General features: G+C 38.0%; 1 protein-coding gene across 50 annotated transcripts in view; it reads left to right on the forward strand.

Moving 5' to 3' along the window:
* MTMR3 (myotubularin related protein 3) overlaps window positions 1-21,699 on the forward strand; it is a 132,030-nt gene that overhangs the window by 53,382 nt on the left and 56,949 nt on the right. For 22 of the 50 annotated variants that reach the window (XM_054239893.2, XM_078337849.1, XM_035269069.3 and 19 more), the window contains 2 exons: window positions 10,049-10,101; window positions 21,566-21,652. In XM_054239893.2, coding sequence (XP_054095868.1) covers window positions 21,650-21,652 — 3 coding nt within the window. In that variant the 5' untranslated portion in view covers window positions 10,049-10,101; window positions 21,566-21,649. Of the gene's footprint in view, window positions 1-5,605; window positions 5,696-8,819; window positions 8,918-10,048; window positions 10,102-21,565; window positions 21,653-21,699 lie in introns of all 50 variants that reach the window. The other 28 variants (XM_054239909.2, XM_078337896.1, XM_078337919.1 and 25 more) reach the window with 3 other exon arrangements.

The following is a 21,699-nucleotide window of genomic DNA, read 5'->3' on the forward strand; positions in this document are numbered from 1 at the left end:
TTCCAAGTGGTGTGTAAATTAATGGTGTGTCTTAAATTTGACGGCATCTCAGATTGAATAAAAGGTAAAATTTAAATGCTCATTAGCCCAAATATAGTTTTTTAAAAGATACTTGTTTATGTTCTATTTCGTCTCAGATATCGCCAATGATAATATATACCACAGCATGGAAACACTGGTAATAGAGTACTTCCATTGAAAAAATAACTATGTTTTAGAATACAAGGTTTAGGTTAGATGTAAGGAAACCATTGAAGATGTAAATCAGTAGAAAAGAAAAAGTGTAAGCTCTTCCCAAGGTCCTTATGTTTTCAGCATTTTAACATATATATGTGTTCTGACTAAACATACTAGTAGTACGAAATCTGTTATCCAACTACAGATCTGATTTTGCCAGAGACCTTGGATAAACATATTTCTTTCTTCTCTTTCAGACATTAGCTCCTTTGACAAATGATTTTTATGTTGGAAAATGCAAGAAAAATAAGTAGCTCAGATTGACTTTGGAAATATAACATTATTCTTAATAGTTAATTCACAGGCTTATTGGCAACTTGAATTCCAATTACTTGTTTGTGTGGATTTTTTTTTAATGCTGAATTGTATAGTACTTAAGTTTTTGATGTATAAACAATGTACTTAATATACTCCATAAAGCATATAGAATAGGTTTCTGTTAGGCTGTATGTTTGAAAAATTTTTCCTCTTATGAGAATATTAATTTAGTATGAATATAAGTAATTTAGCCAGTATGCTTTTTTTAAAAACAAACAAAACCTTGCCTTTCAGTTTTCTGGATTAAGTAAAATTTTAGTCTAAGAATTTTTTACATTCAAGGTTTGGTTTTTCTGAGTTGTCAATTTAAATGCAGTTACTTAAAAGCATAAGGGGAGAAATTCCTTTTACTTCTTGTTAGGTCTGATTTAACTTGGTACTTTTACCTTCCTTAAGTAAGCATATTGATAATTTTTGCTCTTTGGTTTTAACTGAAAAAGTTCATTTTCTTCCTATATGTATTTTGATGGCAGTCATATGTATCCCTCTAGTTTACATGAGATAAATATGACTAATTTTAAAAAGTTGGGTCTTTTTGGGGACATGTTGAGTTGGAGATGGTGTTCAGGTCAAAACCATTTCTAGTCTTTTGGCCATTTAGTAATCTGATAACTTCTTTCAAAGAGTAGTTATTTCAGCTCAATATTTAAACAGAGTCCACATTGTGGTGTGTGGTTATTGGAGGTTGTTGGGGTTTTTATTGGCTTGTTTTAAAAAAAATATGAGTAGCCCCCTACCTAACTGCCAGAATACAAATTTTAACTAGGCCAGTAGAAGTGGGGATTATTTTCATTTCACATAGCCTCTACTATTTGAATTTTGTCTCTCTGTGAATGTACCTCTTGGCTAGCTAGAGTTGGACAGTTTTCAATTATGACAGCAATTAAAAAATCAAATATGTTTCTTTTCATTGTTAAGTTGTATGCTTAAAGGATGGGTCTGCATTTTCATTTAGCTTTCTGGCCCTTGTCCATTTTTGATGCCTGTTAGTCTGGATAAAACTGACAGGAGCCAGAACTTTTAAGAATCTTTTTGTTTACAGATGGGGAGACAATAACATTAACATTCATTAACATTCATAATAAAACATTCTTATACTGATAAGCAGTATGGAGATTAGCTAGGTTTGGGGCACTGGTAGTTATTTTTTAAGTGTAGTTTACTTGCAAATGTCTTCTAGAATTCGTTTAATATCTCAAAAATCTATGCAAAATAGGAAAGGCATGCTTATTTATATATACATGGGCATACTCTTGTGTTCTAATGGCAAACCAACCTTCAAATTAAGTTGTCTTTCTAGAAAAGAAACCTCTTAGGCAACTGTGAGGGGAAGGGGATAATATAAAAAGGATGAAGTTTAGAGATTGTGTTTTTATGGCAAGATCTAGTAACAGCATATTAGAATAAGCATTGTAAATTTTGCACCTTTCAAAAAAGATATTGGTATGTTTTTATCTTGAAATCTGCCTAGTGTTATCTTAAAAAACAAAAACCTGGCTAGATGCTGTGACTTATGTAATTCTAGCACTTTGGGAGGCTGAAGTGGGAGGACTGTTTGAGCCCAGGATTTCGAGACCAATGAGACCCCATCCCTACAAAAAACCAAAAAAGTAGAAAATGAGCTGGGCATGGTGGCATGTGTCTGTGGTAGCAGCTACTCAGGAGGCTGAAGTGGGAGGATCACCTGAGCCTGTAGTTGAGGCTGCAGTGAGCCATGATCATGCCACTGCACTGTAGCCTGGGAAACAGAGTGAGACCCTGTCTTAAAAACACACACACACACACACACACACACACACACAGGCCGGACATGGTGGCTCATGCCTGTTATCCCAGCCCTTTGGGAGGCCGAGGTGGGCGGATTACCTGAGGTCAGGAGCTCGAGACCAGCCTGACCAACATGATGAAACACCCCATCTCTACTAAAAGTATAAAAATTAGCCCGGTGTGGTGGCGGGCACCTGTAATTTCAGCTACTCAGGAGGCTGAGGCAGGAGTATTGCTGGAATCCAGGAGACAGAGGTTGCAGTGAGCCAAGATCATGTCACTGCACTCTAACCTGGGTGATAAAGCGAGATTCTCCCTCAAAAACAAACACACGAAAACCTCACAAAACACACACACACACACACACACACACACACACACACCCCGACCACATTTCTGGTCTTTGCTGCCTATCTCATTAATTAGTTTTCTCTTTTGTTGAGTACATAAGAACAGGAGTCATTAATTTAAACTTACTGAAAAAAAAACTTTTTGAGAACCTGTTTTTAAAACTACTCTTTGTGGAGATTGACTGTTTTGGGTCTTTTGGTCCAAGAAAATGAAATTAATATTTTATTCTTTGGTATGAGAGAGGAGGGAGAGTCGTCGCTCTAATGTTATTTAAGATATGTATGTTTAGGAGGGGCAGAAGTCATTACAAGATTATAATTAGGAAAATTTAAGTTTCCATAAGGAAGCGTGAATTTCTAGAATATCTTTTATTTCTGTTTGATTTAGGCATTGCTATTGAGGACACTGATTTGGGGCAGGGTGTCGGGGAGAAAAGAGTGAGAAAAGGAGGAATTATAATTACTTCTTTTGTCTTCACCAGAGGTTAATTGAGAACAAGAAGCAGGACATGAATGAGTGTGCAAGAATTTGCTTTCTATTAATTTCCCAAAGGTAGACCTTCGAAATAGTTGAAGGAACAAAAGTTAAACCTTTTTCTGAGGCTGGAGCTAGTCTTTTTGTTCTTCCCAAAGCAATCTGGCACTTAGGTAAAATGATTCTGCTTGGCTTTCAGTTCAATTAATTAATTTCTGATTCTTGAATGCCTGGATTTCCTATGATTGCTGAACAACTCAGACTTAACTATTTCTTTTGTTTTCCATGACATTATAAGGGTTTTTCATTTCTTAGGAAATAGGGAACATTTCTGTTTGTTATTTTGTTTTGAGATGGAGTCTCACCATGTTGCCCAGGCTGGAGAGCAGTTGCACAATCTTGGTTCCACCTCTGCCTCTGGGTTCAAGCGATTCTCCTGCCTCAGCCTCCTGAGTAGCTGGGATTACAGACATGCGCCACCATGCCTGGCTAATTTTTGTATTTTTAGTAGAGACGGGGTTTCATCATGTTGGTCAGGCTTGTCTCAAACTCCTTACCTCATGGTCTGCCCGCACTGGCCCCCCCAAAATGCTGGGATTGCAGGCATGAGCCACTGTGCCCTGCCAGGAACATTTTTTTATTTCAGATGGCAAACCTAAATGCCATCTTACAAAATTAGATTTTAAACTCTTAATTTCTATAGTAAAATAATGCCTACCTTGCAATGTTTCATAGAGGACATAGATTCAGAAGATAACTTACAGAAGTTTCTTACAATCATGTTAATGACATATCTGAGTATATCTGAGTTAAAAGTATAAAGTGAATGTGTTCTGCAGGCAGAAGGGATTATAAAGAAGTCAGAACTTAAAATTTTATATGCATTCTCAAAACTTTAATTTTTACTCTTTTTAGCAGAGTGTATGTGATGTTTGGTTTTAATCTTTTCTGGTGCTAAATATAGTATATATGGCTGATAACCCCTGCCCCATATGTTTTGTATAACGATTAAATTTAAAAGGAAAATACTTGTAAAATAAGTTATTTAGAAGGGTACCAGTGCAGTTTGTTAAAGTTGGTTTACTTGCAGTTAATCTTTTCTGAGAACATGGTCAGGGCTGCTTCTTCTTCCCTGTTGAGATGTGTAAAACAATAAGGTGCATGTGAAATGCAACCAGCCTCATGTCTAAAAATGTTAGTGTGTAATTACTTTGCTTTTGATTTCTCACATTTTTGGGTTCACCTCTGGAAAAGCCACTAAATGAAGACGAGATTTTTTTAAGCATTAATCACTAACCTACTGTTTGAGATTCTGTCTATTGCAGAACTTCTTTTGAAGGATGTATTTAGAACTTTCCCCACATTAAAAAGGTCAATTTATGTAAATGAAAAATAAACAACATACTCTGTATTTCGTATGTAGTTACATAATTATACATGATTGATCTTTTTTTTTTTTTGAGACTGAGTTTCGCTGTTGTTACCCAGGCTTGAGTGCAATGGCACGATCCTGGCTCACCGCAACCTCCGCCTCCTGGGTTCAAGCAATTCTCCTGCCTCAGCCTCCTGAGTAGCTGGGATTACAGGCGTGCACCACCATGCCCAGCTAATTTTTGTATTTTCAGTAGAGACGGGGTTTCACCTTGTTGACCAGGATGGTCTCGATCTCTTGACCTCGTGATCTACCTGCCTCGGCCTCCCAAAGTGCTGGGATTATAGGCGTGAGCTACCGTGCCCAGCCATGATTGATCTTTTGGTCATTATTGAAACAGAGCTTTCATTTGTTAATAGTGAAAATTATCTTAAGTGCTGCTGGTTCAAGTGACTTATTACCAGTAAAGGCTGTCTTAATTAAAAAAAAAAAAAAGTCTTTCTCTGTCAAGTACAGTGTCATGTAGTGTCTCCATCACGGCTCTCTGCAACCTCTGCCTCCTGGACTCAAGTGATCCTCCCACTTCAGCCTCCTAGTAGCTGGGACTGCAGGCATGTACCACCATGCCCAGTGAAATGTGTGTGTGTGTGTGTGTGTGTGTGTGTGTGTGTAGATGTTGGTTTCACCATGTTGCCCAGGTTGGTCTCGAACTCCTGGGCCGAAGCCATGTACCTGCTTTGAGTAAAGGATTTTTTTATACAGAGATGATTATAACTTGAAGTTCAGCTGATTCTGACAACTTACTAGATTCCCCCCGCCACCTCCTTGGGACAGGATGGTTGTTTTTGCTTAGGAAATGATAGTATTTTAGCTGCTTATCTGTGTCCCACAGTTGGCAGAGAAACACAGTACACTGATCATGAAGTTGCATCTGGAACCCTGAAAACTCCCAGACCTTAATGTTTCCAAAGAGATAGAAAAGACACATACTTCTGGTTTTGTTGTTTTTTAAAAAAATCTTGGAGGTCTCATTGAACCAGAACAGTGGTTCAATTTTATATTTACCGTTTGTTTTATCTTTTTCAGTGCTTAGTCATCAACAGGGAAAAAAATCACTGTGAGCTTTGAGCCCTGTGAGGATATTACAGCTCACACTGGAATGGCAGTTGTGTAAGGGTAGGAACTTTGTTTTGTTCATTGCTGTATTTCTCATGCCAAGAGTAGTGCCTGTCACTCAGAAATACATGTTGAATGAACATTCACCACTTACCATAGTAGCTGAGTGTAGGCATGCTTTTAACTCTCTTCTTGTCTCTCTTCATTTATAGTTGACTTCAGCGACAAAGCTTTTAGAAAATTTGAGCAGGGAGTAAGGCTAAGCCATAGTAGTTTCACACAGTGGATATATGCTTGGGTTTTGGTTAAATTATCTTCCTACCATAGAATAGCCTTACCCAACATGCTATAGAATTTTAGTTTCTGATATGTGAAAAGTTGATAGACATAAGCAAGGAAACACTAACAAGCTGAAAAAATACACCCAAAATAGTGGCAGTTGTAAATCCATTTCTTAAAATTTCATACTTCTGAATTTTAAAATATTGCCCCTACATTCAAAATTTTCTCTGAATCTGTTTCTTAATGTTAAATGCGTGTGCAAAAAGTTATTTTAACATCGGCGAAAGTGAAAATATTCTTTCAAAATTATTCAGTGTTGCCTTCTTAAGGTTTTGACTCTTAGTTATCCTTTATTTGAAAAGTGAGACAGGACTAGGTAGAAAGTTCTACCTTCAGAAACAAACTTCTGTGTTGTTCTTCTGAAGTTAAACTGAATCTCAGCCAAAAAAGTGCTGCTTTAGTCCCCAATAACCCTCAACATTTTAGGAGGCCTGGCCAGAGCCTCTTAGTTTTTCCTCATGAATTTGGTTCAGACTTATTAGTTTTTATAGTTGGGGTTCTTTTATTATATAAACGGTACAGATTGGTATGCCTCTTTGCCCTTGTTGAAGCTGATGGTGCTAGGTGGCACATAGATGATCACAAACAGTTCTGTGTAGGTGCTAAATATGTCCATTCCTTTTTGGCCTTTTTGGCCTTCCTTTTAGTCATTCCCTCATTATTTTACAGAAAGGAACTTAAAGTATATTGTGTTAGGTCCCCCCTCCAGTGAAAGCTGCATGATGATATCCAATACTATAGTATTTAATAATTTAGTGTATTGATTTTTTACTCCTTTTAGGGTTTTCTCTTAGAGTGGACAAAATCCTATCCATTTGGGACAATATGTGTTCCAATATATGATGGTAAAAGTTTCACCCTCTTTTTCCAGGTAACTTCCAGAAAGGTTTATTATTTATACCCCTCTTGGAGATGGAACCTAAGAACACTGCCCACCTGTCTTCCCTTTTTGTCTGTTCATTATTGCTTAATGTGTTTAAGCATTCCTTATAATTACCTTTTAGGTAATTGCTTAGATTTAATGTAACCACATTACATTCTACTACCTCTACAAATAACGTGAATGTTCAAGGTAACCCAAATAAAACTACTCTTATTCCTTGAGGTATAAACATGACTGGTATCATGGGAAGGTACCTTATGGTACCAGAGAGCCTCTTTCAGAGTCACCTCTATGTGGCCCTTTTTTTCTTTCAAACAAATTTTTTTTTTTTTTTTTTTTTTTTTTTAAAGAGATAGGGTCTCACTGTCACCCAGGCTGGGAGTACCACATTGTAATCATAGCTCACTGCATCCTCAGCCTCCTAGGCTCAAGCAACCCTCCTGCCTCAGCCCCCTGAGTGCCTGGGATTACAGGTGTGTGCCAACCTGGCGAATTAAAATTTTTTTTATTTTTTGTAGAGTTGGGGATCTTGTTATGTTGTGTAGGCTGGTCTTAAACTCCTGGCTTCAAGCGATCCTCTAACCTTGGCCTCCCAGAGTGCCGGGATTATAGGAATGAGCGACCACGCCCTGCCTACATTGCCCTTATCTGAAAAATAGTCCTAACAGGCATGGGCAGTTCTTAATTTTGCTGGCAGTGTTTGACAGTGACACTGTTTCCAGCCAAGCAGATGTTTGATTGTGGTTATTGGGAAGAATAGTCTTTGCCAGCATTAAGCCCGTCTTCCTGAACCTTTTTGTTGAATCTCCCTTGTTTGGTCCATCTCTTGGAACTTAATCAGGATATGTGGAAACCTTACACAAATACTTGCATATTACTGAAGATGTGTCATATTTTTGACAGAATAAATTATCACATTTTTTTAACATGTCAGATGACTTTTATAGCAGATTAGTGATTTTCCTGAATTAAATCTAGCACCATCAGTTCATTCTTACCCTTCAGCTTGACCTGTCTCTTGAACCATTTCTCCTCCAATTTACCTACATCTACTTGGGAGGTCACTGTTAAAGCCAGCATATCCTAGCTGAATAGCTTCGTTGGAATCTAATTTCTTAATGATAATATTCTTTTACTAGTTACCATAGGCCTTGAAACTTTTCAGTCGTTTTTGACAACTTGCTCTGCCTCCTTTTCTTCATTATTTTGTTGCTGTTGTTGAGACAATCCAGGGTCTTAACTTTGTTGCCCAGACTGGAGTACAGTGGCACCATTATGGCTCACTGCAGCCTTGACTTCCTGAGCCCAAGCCATCCTCCCACCTTAGCCTCCTGAATAGAGGACCACAGGTGTGCACTACCATGCCTAGCTTTTTAAATTTTTGCAGAGATGAGGTCTTCCCGCGTTGCCCAGACTGGTCATGAACTCTTGGCTCTAGCACTCCTCCTGCCTCAGCCTCCCAAAGTGTTGGGATACAGGTGTGAGCCATCGCACCTGGCCAGACATAATTTTTAAAAGGCAATATAATGTCCTTGCTCTAATATAAAGGAAAAATAAAAGGAAAATAATTTGTAATAGTATGTATTTCATGCAAATACTCAGGTGGAATTATACTCTTGTAGGACAAGGTCCTACAGATTTACAAACTCCTCAACTTTCCTCTTCTGCTATGTTGTATTTAATACTTAAGCAATTTGACAGCAAAACTGGTATTCATACTAAATACAGTTCATCTCTGAAGTTGCAAATTATGAGTAGCTTTTTTCATTCTCATATAGTGTCTGATTAATATGGCCTGAGTTATAAAACTTTAAAGTTAGTGGGGAGACAAAAATATTTTATGTAAAATGGTTAAGACACTTTATTGTTACACATTTGGCTTTCCTTTTATGGTTCTTAATTAATAATTACCATATTTTACTGACTTTTTATGACACAGAGTCTCACTCTGTTACCCAGGCTGGAGTACAGTGGCGTAATCTCACCTCACTGCATCCTCCGCCTCCTGGATTCAAGTGATTCTCCTGCCTCAACCTCCTGAGTAGCTGGGACTACAGGTGTGTCCCACCATGTCTAACTAATTTTTGTATTTTTAGTAGAGCTGGGCTTATGCCATGTTGGCCACACTGGTCTTGAACTCTTGAACTCAGGTGATCCAGCTGCCTGGGCCTCCCAGAGTGCTGGGATTACAGGCGTGAGCCACCATTCCTGGCCTTGACTTCTTAATTTCAGAGTTTTGATATTTGGAGCAATCTTGTTCATTGATGTGACTTCATGTCATTTAAACAATTAGCTCAAATGGATTAGTTGTGTTTGCACAACTTCAGAGTAATTGTCACAAAGGAATCGGGTCCAATAGATGTTTTATCTCTATAAAGTTCAGATTGTTGCCTTGTGGTAACAAGAATTACTTGTTTTTGCTGTTCTTTTGAGCCGGAGTCTCACTCTGTTGGCCCAGGCTGGAGTGCAGTGATGTGGTTTCGACTCATTGAAACCCCCACATCTCAGGTTCAAGTGATTCTCCTGCCTTACCCTTCTGAATAGCTGGGATCACAGTCACGTGACACCACGCCCTGCTAATTTTTGTATTTTTAGTAAAGACGAGGTTTTGCCATGTTGGCCAGGCTGGTCTCTAACTCTTGACCTCAAGTGATGTGCCCTCCTCGGCCTCCCAAAGTGCTGGAATTACAGGCATGGGCTACTACATAGCCGAATTCTTTGTTTTTATACCATATTCCCCTTACCCTTTTTCTTAAACAAAAGGACAGTTCCCTTGATAGAAGCCAGTTATGTGTACAAAACACCTTAAACTAAGTCTAAGCCTAGAGTGTCTGTGATCTGTTTAGTTTTGTAAAGTACCTATTCCTGTAGTGGCAAAGATTTGTCTGAGAAGCCGTCAGAGATGATGCTTGCTTGACTGAGAAAAATGTAAGTGTAACTGTGGGTTTCTGGGTAGCTCTATTCCATATAATTCTGCAATTTCTGAAGGCACACTAAGGCCTGTCTGGGTCCATTCTGTGCAATTACATATTCTAAAATCTGTGGTTGACTAGTCCATGTTGCACCAGTTTAAAAATCTTATTGTCGTAGCATCATGATTTGTAGAGAAAGGTCTTGTGGAGAGATCTAAGTGGCTTAATTCCTAGGATATTTGACATTTATAAAATAACTGTTTTTTTCTTTTGCAGATTTCCTTGTGAAATCTCCTAGTAGGAAAAGTTCTTGGGATAAACTTCATTTGGTAAGCTCGTTTCTCCCCCACCACCCGCTAACACTCTCTCTGCTGTTTCAAGGCAGGGCAAAATTTACATTCATTTTTGGGGATCTGTTTGTCTATGTTCATGATTATTGAGATTAGTTTTTCTGTGTTCACTTTAATGTCCTTATATGTGATGTTTTGTTTCACTAGGACTCATACTAGGTCACTTTTTCTGTATATAATTATACTGTAATCGTGTACTGGGAAACATGTATTTAAGTTGGGATTTTATGAGTTGCAGCAGTAATCATTTATCTAAAGTAAATAGTTGTTATCAGTTTTCATTTGTTTTTGTTACTTATTTTTTTTGAGACTGTCTCACTGTGTTTCTCAGGCTGGAGTACAGTTACGTGATTTTAGCTCACTGCAGCCTTGAACTCCTGGCCTAAAGCAGTCCTCCCAGTTACTGGGACTATAGATTTGTGCCATCATGCCTGGCTAGTTTTGAAATTAAAAAAAAAATACATATATATATATAAATATATATATATATAAATATATTAATATATATAAATATATATATAAATATATTAATATATATTAATATATATAAATATATTAATATATATTTATATATAAATATATTAATATATATTAATATATAAATATATTAATATATATTAATATATAAATATATTAATATATATTATATTAATTATATTAATTAATTATATTAATTAATATAATATATATTAATAATATATATATTAACATATATATATATATATATATATATATATATATATATATGGTTTTCAGTACTACCTGTAGTTTCAGGGATCCACAGGGGGTGTTGGAACATATTCTCCGAGGATAAGGCAGGGGATTACTATAGTACAAATGAATTTTAATAAAAACAAGTTCTGAAAAATTGGTGAGTTCTTTTCTCAGTGTGGCTGTTAAACCTTTTCCTTTTTCATAAAATGTCCTTTTCATAGACCTTTGTGTGTCTCTTACTACATAAATCTTTATTACTACCTCTTGTTTCTGCCGCCTGTTTAATTTAAAGAACTGTAGTATAGTTTTACTAGAAGACAAGTTATTGCTTTGGTTTTAAGTTCCTAAATCCAGGTCATTTTCTTGTTCAGGAACTGTTGGCTTGCCATTGCCCCTAGAACAAGGATCAAACTCCTTAGCATAACATTTTAGGTTCTTTACAGGTGAGCTTCAGACAGCTTGTCACCTGTTTTCTCTGTGCACCAAGTTCATCTCTTGTAGCCACACTGACCTACTTAAACTGTCTCTTAAATACTCTCCAAGGTGCTTTTTTTGGTCTTTCTTTGCTGCCATGCCATTCCTGTTCCTCCCTTGTCTCAGTAGCTCAAAATGTGGCTGGTTAAGTCATTAAAAGCTTGAGTCTTCCACAAGTCTTCCTTGAGTGCCCAGCTCAAAATCTTTCTCTGCTTTTTGCATTACCATGGAATTAAATTTCTGTATCTCTTAACATACTGTCTTATTGATTATATTTGTCTGTCACCCCCACAGGATGGGTCATGCCCTTGAAGGCAAGAACTCTATTCATATTTGAATTGTCAGTTCACAGAAACACTTCTAGAGTCCTGGGATACCAGTGCCTTCTCAGTATAAATTCTTGTTGACTAGAGTTTTTGTTTTGGTAAGAATAGGGAAAGAGCATAGATTGGTTTGAGTAGAGGTTGGTCAGCATAATCTTGTTGATTTAGGTTACTGTTTTTCCCCTACTTTTCTGTATAGTGAAGGATCTTATGGTACATAATCTGTGCCCTTGTAGTCCAGGTTGCTCAGTATGTTACTTGAGGTATTCTTTGCAAGTATAAATTTTAGTTTTTGAGTAAGGAATTGAGTAATTTATCTTTAACAGGTGCCAGAAAGATGAGATACCGTGTTCAATAGGAGGATTAAATGTTGCTTTGCTTCTGTAAAGATTTGTGAGAAGTCATGTTATGGGGAGGTACTGATGATGGAGCTGAGAGAAGCATGCAGGTTTTGGCTGTCAAATTTTCATATATTAAGAAAAGAGAGATTATTTGACCTTGAGGCTTGGAATAGGAATCTTAACCTTCATTTAGCTTGGAGGGTGGTGGGGTGTTGTAGATTAGATCTGTAGAGAAGGAAATGTAATCCTTTTAAATTAATTAATTAATTTTTGAGACAGAGTCTTGTTCTGTCACCCAGCCTGGAGTGCAATGGCTCAATCTCCAGCTCACTGCATCCTCCATGCCCTGGGCTCAAGCGATTCTTCTGCCTCAGCCTCCTGAGTAGCTGGGACTACAGGCATGCGCTGTCACTCCTGGCTAATTTTTGTATTTTTAGTAGAGAGAGAGTTTCACCATGTTGGCCAGGCTGGTCTCTAATTCCTGACCTCAAGTGATCCACCCGCCTTGGCCTCCCAAAGTGCTGGGATTATAGGTGTGTGCCACCATGCCCAGCTGGAAATGTAATTGCTAATGTATTACTTGGCTCTGTAGCATTTAATATTTATATTGCCATAATGTAAATGTATAAAAGTGTTACTTTTTTTTTTTTAAGACAGGGCCTTACTCTCTTGCCCATGTTGGAGTGCAGTGGTGCAATCATGGTTCACTGCAGCCTCACTCTCCTGGGCGCAAGTGATCCTCCCACCTCAGCCTCCTGAGTAGGTGGGACTACAGACATGTTCCACCTTGCCAGGCTAATTTGTTTCTAATTTTATAGAGACCGGTGTCTGATTATGTTACTCAGGCTGGTCTTGAGCTCCTGGGCTCAAATGTTCCTCCTACTTAAGCCTCCCATAGTACTGGGATTATAGGCATGAGCCACTGCACCTGGCCACATTCTTACCTGAAGAAGCATGATCTAGGTTTGAAGGGAAAGATGTGAATATATTTAATTTTATTGCCAGGAAACATACTGTTTAATATTTACCCCAGATTAAAGGAAATTAAAGAGATATAAAAATAGCTTCAATATGTGATCCTGGACTAAATCTTTTACCAAAAGGGGGAACATTGCTGTGAAAGATAAAGGATATGATTGGATTCATTGACAAAATTGGAATAGATATGGTAGATTAGAGAATTATATCATGTTATATTTTTGGAAATTGAAACTAGAACTGTGGTTACATAAGAGATATCTTTCTTAGGAAATACATACTGAAGTAGTAAGAGTTAAGAGATGTTTGTATGCAAACCTTTTAAATGGTTCAGAAAAAATGTCCGCGTGCATTTGTGCGAACAGAAAGGAGATAGTGTTGGGAACTGTCCTATCCAAATGCTCTGTAATGAAACATCTTATTTAATGAAGTATAGTCTTTATCTGTATAGCCATGTTTTGTTATGTTTCACTACATGTACATACTAATTAATAATCTTAAAAGTGCTTATTACATACCAGTAACAATTCTAAGCATGTTATATGCATTTTATCTTAATCCTCACAACTCTTTGATGCAATAATTGTTCTTTCCTAGTTTCCCTGATGAAGAAACTGAGGCTCAGAGAGGTAGTATGATTTACTCTCAGTCATAGTTAGTATATTGCGGCCCTGAGAGCTTTACATTCCTGATAATTTTTTCTTGAGGTTATTGTCTTAATACTCTGAGTTTAAATGAAAACCTTTCGTTAAAACTTAATTTTGAGTTTTCTTTTTAAAAGCTTTTTTGTAGAAAGATATGTTATCTGAATTGCAAATGTTTTAAAAATTTTAAAACTGAAAGTCTCTACTCCCACTCTCTTCCCTAGAGAGGTAAATTGTTAACAACCATTATATAATCTTTTTGTATGTGTGTAAACATACTTCAGAATTAATACAAATAATGCTTAGGCATATTTTTTATTTTAATTTTTAAAATTACAGATCATTGAAAAGTTATAGCAAGTTCATAACTGTTTTTTTAAACCAGAAGAATATGTATGTACAGTCTTTGACAATAATAATCCCTCTGCACCCCTCCCCCCAATTTATGCTTTTACCTAGTAAATTCATTTTTAAAAATAATCAGGGCTACAGAAATAGTGACTTGTGCAGAGATATGGATAAGTATGCTTATTGTAAATTTTTTGATTGCAATGGAAAAATGGAAACAACCTAAATGTCTCACTAATTAACAGATGTTTTATATATATATATATAAATTATATATGGAGAGAGAGAGAGACAGAGACATAGGAGGGATTTGTTACATTAATTGAATATGTATAGAAGAAACTACAGTATGGCTCCCCCACCCCACCCCATCCATTTTAGGGGGGCAGATGTGTGTGTCTTTGTACAGTCATGTACTGCATAATGATGTTTTGGTTAGCAACAGACCCAAGATACGATGATCATTCCATGAGATTAAAATGGAGCTGAAAAATTATTACCTAATGAAGTTGTAGTTGTCATAATGTGTTATTACAATTACTCTTTAAAAATAAATTTAGTGTAGCCTAGTTGTACAGTGTAAAGTCTATAGCAGTATACAGTAATGTCCTAGGCCTTCACATTCACTTACCACTCACTCGCTGACACACCCAGAGCAACTTCTGGTCCTGCAGGCACCATTCATGGTAAGTGTTCTATACAAGTGTACCATTTTGATCTTTATATCATTTTTACTGTATCTTTTCTGTTTATGTATGTTTAGATACACAAATGGGGAGCACTGTGTTACAGTTGCCTACAGTATTCAGTACAGTAACATACTGTGCAGGTTTGTAGCCTAGGAACAACAGGCTATACCATATAGTCTAGGTCTGTAGTAGACTGTCCCATCTAGGTTTGTATAAGTATCTCTATGATGTTTGCACAACAACTAAATCTATTGATGATGCCTTTCTCAGAACATGTCTCCATCGTTAAGCGAAGCTTGACTGTATGTGCATAGAGAAGTGTCTGGATAGACTTATAAGATAGTTAATAGTTGCTATACTTACATGTAGATGAACTAGAGGGCAGTAAGGAGTGAGAAGGGAACTTCTGCTTACCGATTTTTTAAAAAAGGTAATTTTAACTCAGATATATTAGTAACATATAAAATTCACATACTGTACACTTCACCCACTTAAAGAGTACAGTTCAGTGGCTCAGTCTATTCACAAAGTTGTGCAGCCATCACTATACTCCGTCTTAGGACTTTTTCATCACCTCAGAAACTTCAGGCCAGGTATAGTGGCTAATGACAGTAATCCCAGCATTTTGAGAGGCCAAGGTGAGAGGATTGTTTGAGGCTGGGAGTTCAAGACCAGCCTGGACAACATGGTGAGACTCCCCCTTCTCCCCAACAAAAATAAAAATAAATTAACCAGATGTTTGTGGTCCTGGCCACTCTGGAGGCTGAGGTAGGAAGATCGCTGCAGCCCTGAAGGTCGAGGCTGCTGTGAACCATGATCCTGTGATCACAGCACTGCACTCCAGCCTGGGCAACAGGGCAAGACCCTGTCTCCAAAACAAACAAAACTTCATATTCCATAGCTGCCAACCTCTTTTACCCTCTATCTCCCGCAGCTCCTGGCACTTACTAATCCACTTTATCTCTCTCTAGGATTTTCCTGTTCTGGACATTTCATATAAATGATACCTTACAGTATGTGTGGTCTTTTGTGACTGGCTTTGTAATTTAGCATAATGTTTTCAAGGTTCATTGACGTTAAAGCATGTATCAGTACTTCATTTTTTTATTTCTTTTTTTTCTTTGAGATGGCACTGGTGTGCAGTGGCACCAGGATCTCACTTTGTTACCCATGCTCCTGGTATACAGTGGCACCAAGATCTGGCCTTATTGAAACCTCGCCACTGCAACCTGGGCTCAAGTGATCCTCGTACTTCAGCCTCCCAAGTAGCTGGGACTACAGGCACATGCCACCACATCCGGCTAATTTTTGTATTTGTTATCTTTTCTTTTGGTTAAATTATTATTTTATAGAGATGGGGTTTGCCATGTTGCCCAAGTTAGTTCAGAACTCCTGGCCTTGAATGATTCACACCCCTGGAACTCCCAAAGTGCTGGGATTACAGGTGTGAGCCACCATGCCTTGCTCAGTTTTTGTATTTTTTGTAGAGATGGGGTTTTGCCATATTGCCCAGGCTGGTCTCGAACACCTGGTTAAAAGCAATCTGCCCACTACATCCTTTCAATTTATTGGGATTATAGGCATGAGCCACTGTGCCTGGCCACTGACTTCCTTTCTATGGCCAAATAATTTTCCATTGTTGAGATATGACACATTCTATTTATTCATCCATCTATTGATGGACATTTGGTTTCAGTGAGCTGAGATCTTCATACCACTGCACACTAGCAGCCTGGGTGACAGAGTGAGACCCTGTCTCAAAAAAGAAAAAGAGGAATGAAGTACTGATACATGCTTCAAGATAGCCCACCCCACCTGTGGGCTATTTTGAATACATCTATAAACACGTATTTACAAGATTTTACATGGACATATGTTTTTGTTTTCTTGGATATATACCTAGGAGTAAAATTGTTGAGTCAAATGGTAACTCTATGTTTGAGCAACTGCCAGGCTATTTTTCCAAAGAGGTTGTACTATTTTATATTCTCAGCAGTGTATGAGGCTGCTTGTTTACTTTTTACACCTGTATCTTAAAAATTTATTAGGAGCATGCTTTACTATTATAACTAAAAAGAAGTATTACACTGCTTATGAGACTAACAGCAATGACTTGATTTCTTACTTTTGTACTGTTAGTATAACTACCACTGTGGGGCCCATATGAGAGAGAGAGAGCGAGAGCGAGAGCGAACGAGAGAGAGAGAGATTTAAACAATACCTAGACTGGTCTAATGCTCTTTCTAGTTTTAAAAGGAACCTTCAGCAAATACTTGATTCTGATTGGTTGCACAATTAACTGTGATCTTGGCTTTTTCTTACGGATTTGGAATTCCTATAGCGGTTTAAACTTTTCTCAGATACTTAAAGTAGCACCTCTTATTTGAACTATTTTAACTATTTCTTACCTCCTCTAGACTATTAATTGTTTAATCTCCCTTTGCTTCAACATCTAGGCCTCTACCTAGACCTGTGAGTTATACACTAGGGTATCTTTCACATACTTAGGCTTTATCTTTCCTGCTTCTATTCTAAATCAAGCCACTAGTCTCTTACTGTACTTGTTTCCTGGTTCTCTTCTCTATCCTTTTTCTCTTTTAATCTCTTCACCCCACAGCAACCAAAGTGATCTTAAAATCAAATCATGCCACTCTGCTATTAAAAAAACCTGTCAGTGGCTCCCTGTTGTACACGACTGTATTTTAAACTTATTACTATTCACATGATTTTTCCTTGTGCATTTCTCCAACTTCAAGTTGTGCCACTCTTCTTTCTGATATAGTACAGTTTAGCTGCAGTGATTTTCTCCTTTTAGTTTTTCAAAATTATCAAGGTCTTTTCTGTCTGAGGAACACATGCAGTTCCCTGTATTAGAAACTGGCCTTGTCCCACAGAGTAGTATTTTCTGACCACTTGATCTAAAGTAGGTTTTCTGTACCCCCAAACCCCATTCTCCGTCTCGGCATCCCATTTGCTTCCTTTATCACAATTTGTAATTATTTGGCACAATTTGTAATTATTACCATCTTTTTCTGTCTTCTGCAATGGTATATAAGTTGTATTAATGTAGAACTAACACAGTGTTATACCGTTGAACACAGTAGATTATTGGTAAAATCTTTTTTTTTTTGAGACCAAGTCTTACTCTGTTACCCAGGCTGGGCAGTGTGTGATCTTGGCTTGCTGTAACTTCCATCTCCCGGGTTCAGGCAATTCTCGTGCCTCGGCTTCTTGAATAGCTAGGATTATAGGTGGCTGCAACCACACCCGGCTAATTTTTGTATTTTTAGTAGAGATGAGGTTTCACCATGTTGGCCAGACTAGTCTCAAACTCCTGACCTCAGATGATCCACCCGCCTTGGCCTTCCAAAGTGCTAGGTTTACAAGCATGAGCTACCATGCCTGCCCAGTTACTGGTAAATTTTGACTGAAGTGCTGAAGAACATTTGGTATAATTTCAATTTGGTATAGAAATGGAAGGCCTTTCTGGGTGAAGACTGTGTTTAAATTGACTGAGACTTTTAATGCTAAGTGGCAAATCTTTGTCTTGGTATTTCTGTACTCAATAAAAAATTAGAGTAGGCCAGGTGTGGTGGCTCACTACTGTTATCCCAGCACTTTGGGAGACTGAGGCAGGCAGATCACTTGAGACCAAAAATTTGAGACCAGCCTGGCCAACATGGTGAAACCCCATCTCCATGAAAAATAGAAAAATTAGCTGAGCGTGGTAGCACATGCCTGTAATCCCTGCTGCTTGGGAGGCTGAGGCACAAAAATTGCTTGAACCCTGGAGGTAGAGGTTACTGTGAGCTGAGATTGCACTCCAGCCTGAGTGATAGAGTGAGACTGTGTCTCAAAAAAAATAAAAGGGGGGACAGGGCCCAGGCATGGTGGCACATACCTGTAATCCCAGCCATTTGGGAAGCTGAGACAGGCAGATAATGAGGTCAAGAGATCCAAGAGATCAAGACCATCCTGGCCAACATGGTGAAACCCCGTCTCTACTAAAAATACAACAGTTATCTGGGCATGGTGGCTCATGCCGGTAGTCCCAGCTACTTGGGAGGCAGAGGCAGGAGAATCAATTCTCTTAGGAGGTGGTATATACCCAGGAGTGGAACTAATGGGACATAAGATGACTCTACAACTTTTTTAGGAACTGCAAACTTTTCCTCAGAGGTTGTATACTTTATATCCATGACAGAATGTTATGGGGGTTTCACCTTAACATTCCACCTACGTTTGACATTTAGTAGCTTCCTCACTAGAGTTATATTTTGTTTAATAGTTTTGTAAAATATGTCAAATTCACTTCCATTTAAATTGTTTAAGATACAGCAGTTTGAATGTGTCTATGATGCTATCAGATATTTATCCTAAAACACAAATACGTTTTGCATAATAGGACACTTTTTAAAAAAGTAATTCAGTATGTTTCTTTTTTGAAAAGGGGTTTTTTTTTTTTACAACATTATCCAGTTCTTTTAATAAGTTCATACCCTCAAGAATAATTTCTTTGCCTTTGCCCCCTCCTTTTTAATGAATTCCAGCAAGTGCCTTTTTGCACATTTTTACCTTTCTATTTAAAAATAGCACTTCTGTTACCTCCCCCCCACCACCAAACCCTGCTCTATTTTCTTTGCAGCAGTTGCCTACTGCCTAACATTAGTTATCTTTTTCTTTGTTTCTAATGAGAAAGACCAACAATAAAATCAAGTTCCATGAATTTTTGTTCACAGTTGTCTCCCCAAAGTCTACGATAGTGCCTGGAGTGTAGTAAATATTGAATAAATATTTATTTAAAGCAATAAATAAATGAGATTATTTTACACTAGTTTCAGTTCTTGAACTAGGCCGAATCACAAGAGTTTGGTTTGGTTGGAAGAGTAATAAGAATGATGACTATAGCTTGGTTTGTTACTGTACCATAAGGTTCTTCCTCATCCTTTCAGCCCCTATAAAAATGGCCTACCCAAAACCCCTGTTCTTAGTCATCTTAGCCTCCCGTTTATACTTGCTCCTGCATTTGGCTTTAATGCCGTTCACACACTGATGTCTCCCACAATTATGTTTATATCTCTAGGCTCCATCTTCCCGATCTCCAGTCTGGTTTAACTAGCAATTTACTTGGCATCTTTGTTTGGATATCTGATAGATTCTTAAACATAATGTGTCTAAAATGGAAACTTGAATTTCTTGTTCCTCCTCCGTGCAGCTCTCTCTGCATGGCACAAGAACAATCAATTTTTCTTACAGTGCCCCTCATCAATAAATAGAAAATTTTTGCTTCCAGTTGCTGAAACAAAAAGTTTGACTTCTCCTGTTCTCTCCTATTTAATTCATCGGCTCAGATCCTATGGGCAGTATTTTCAAAGTATATCCAGAATAAGTAACATTGTAACACTTTCATCTCTACTACCTTTTCAGTGCTATATTGTCTCTTGCTGGCATTATTGATGCCTTCTAATTGGTCTTCCTTTGCTTCTTACCCCCAATAGCCTTGACTCTCCCTGCCCAACAGCCAGAATGATTTTTTTTTTTTTTTTTTTTTGAGATGGAGTCTCACTGTCACCTGGGCTGGAGTGCAGTGGCGCAATCTAGGCTCACTGCAACCTGTGGGTCCACGCCATTCTTCTGCCTCAGTCTCCCAAGTAGCTGGGGTTACAGGCACACACTACCATACCTGGCTAATTTTTGTATTTTTAGTAGAGTCGGGGTTTCACTACGTTGGCCAGGCTGGTCTTGAACTTCTGACCTCGTGATCTGCCTGCCTTGGCCTCCCAAAGTGCAGAGATTACAGGCATGAGCCATCACGCCCAACCCAGCGTGACTGATTCTTTAAGTCATCTCCTGCCACGCCTCTGCTCAAAATGCCTCAACATGATCTAGGCCTTGCTGCTGTTTTGATGTTCTGTTCCCTTGCTTACGTTGCCCTTTAAAGAGTTTTATGCTGCACATTGAAACCCAAGCTCCCTAAAATATCCTGTTAGAAAAGTTTAGCACACAGAAATGTTGATTTTGTATGAGACTATTCAAAGAGCGACTTACTCTTTGCATAAGCCCATCTTTGGGTTTCTAGTTGGATTTTCTCCTCTCCTTTTTGTTCTTATAAAACCAAGTAAAGGTATTAGTACAGATTATAAGTTTTTAGAAGAGCATTTAATATTTGGGTAATAAGACACGTTTTTCATTTTTGTTCATAAGTCATTTTGGTGTCCTCAGTTGGGGAATCTATTTTGAATTTAGAGATAACAACAAAAGCATCCTAAAATACTACAAGAATAATGCTTTTGCGTTTGCAGGTTGACTATTTTTTTGAGACAGGGTCTCGCTCTAATTGCCCAGGCTGGAGTGCGGTGGTGTACACACAGAACATTGCGGCCCCAACCTTCCAGGCTCAATCGATCCTCCCACCTCAGCCTCCTGAGTAGCTGGGACTAGTCGTGTGCTGCCATGCCCAGCTATTCCCTCCCCCCCCGCCTTTTTTTTTTTTTTTGGTAGAGACAGGGTTTCGCTCTGTTGCTCAGGTTGTTCTTGAACTCCTGAGCTCAGGCCATCTGCCTCAGCCTCCCAAAGTGCTGGGATTATAGGCATAAACCATCTTGCCTGGCCTGCAGGTTGATTTTTTTAATTGTTGCTTTATTCATCCAAGTTTTATATTTTTTGTTTTACTGTGAACATTAGGAATGTTAGCCTTTGATACTGTTTTGGCAGAAACAGGTTAAGACTAGCAGGATTTTTATGAAGAAATTGTCAAATTAGGATTTGATTAGTGGGAATTGGCTGGGTGATAATTCAACTTTTTCTTGCTGACTCTGATCAGCTTCTTAGGCCTGTGCATATACAATATCTTTATTAGGGTATGGCTGATTAGGGGAAAAACTATTGCCAATTTTGCCTCCCCCCTCCTTTTTTTTTTTTTTTTTTTAAAGACCTCACCGTAAGGGAAAGAAGAGAGCCTTGTTGGACACTGAAGAAGGGACGAGGATTTCTCCTCCTAATCTGGGCCTCCTGTCATGGTAAGTACAAGGAAATAAGAGTTAAAAAAAAAAACAAAAAAAAAACT

The sequence above is a fragment of the Callithrix jacchus genome, chromosome 1, assembly GCF_049354715.1.
Source record: "Callithrix jacchus isolate 240 chromosome 1, calJac240_pri, whole genome shotgun sequence".
Lineage (NCBI taxonomy): Eukaryota > Metazoa > Chordata > Mammalia > Primates > Cebidae > Callithrix > Callithrix jacchus.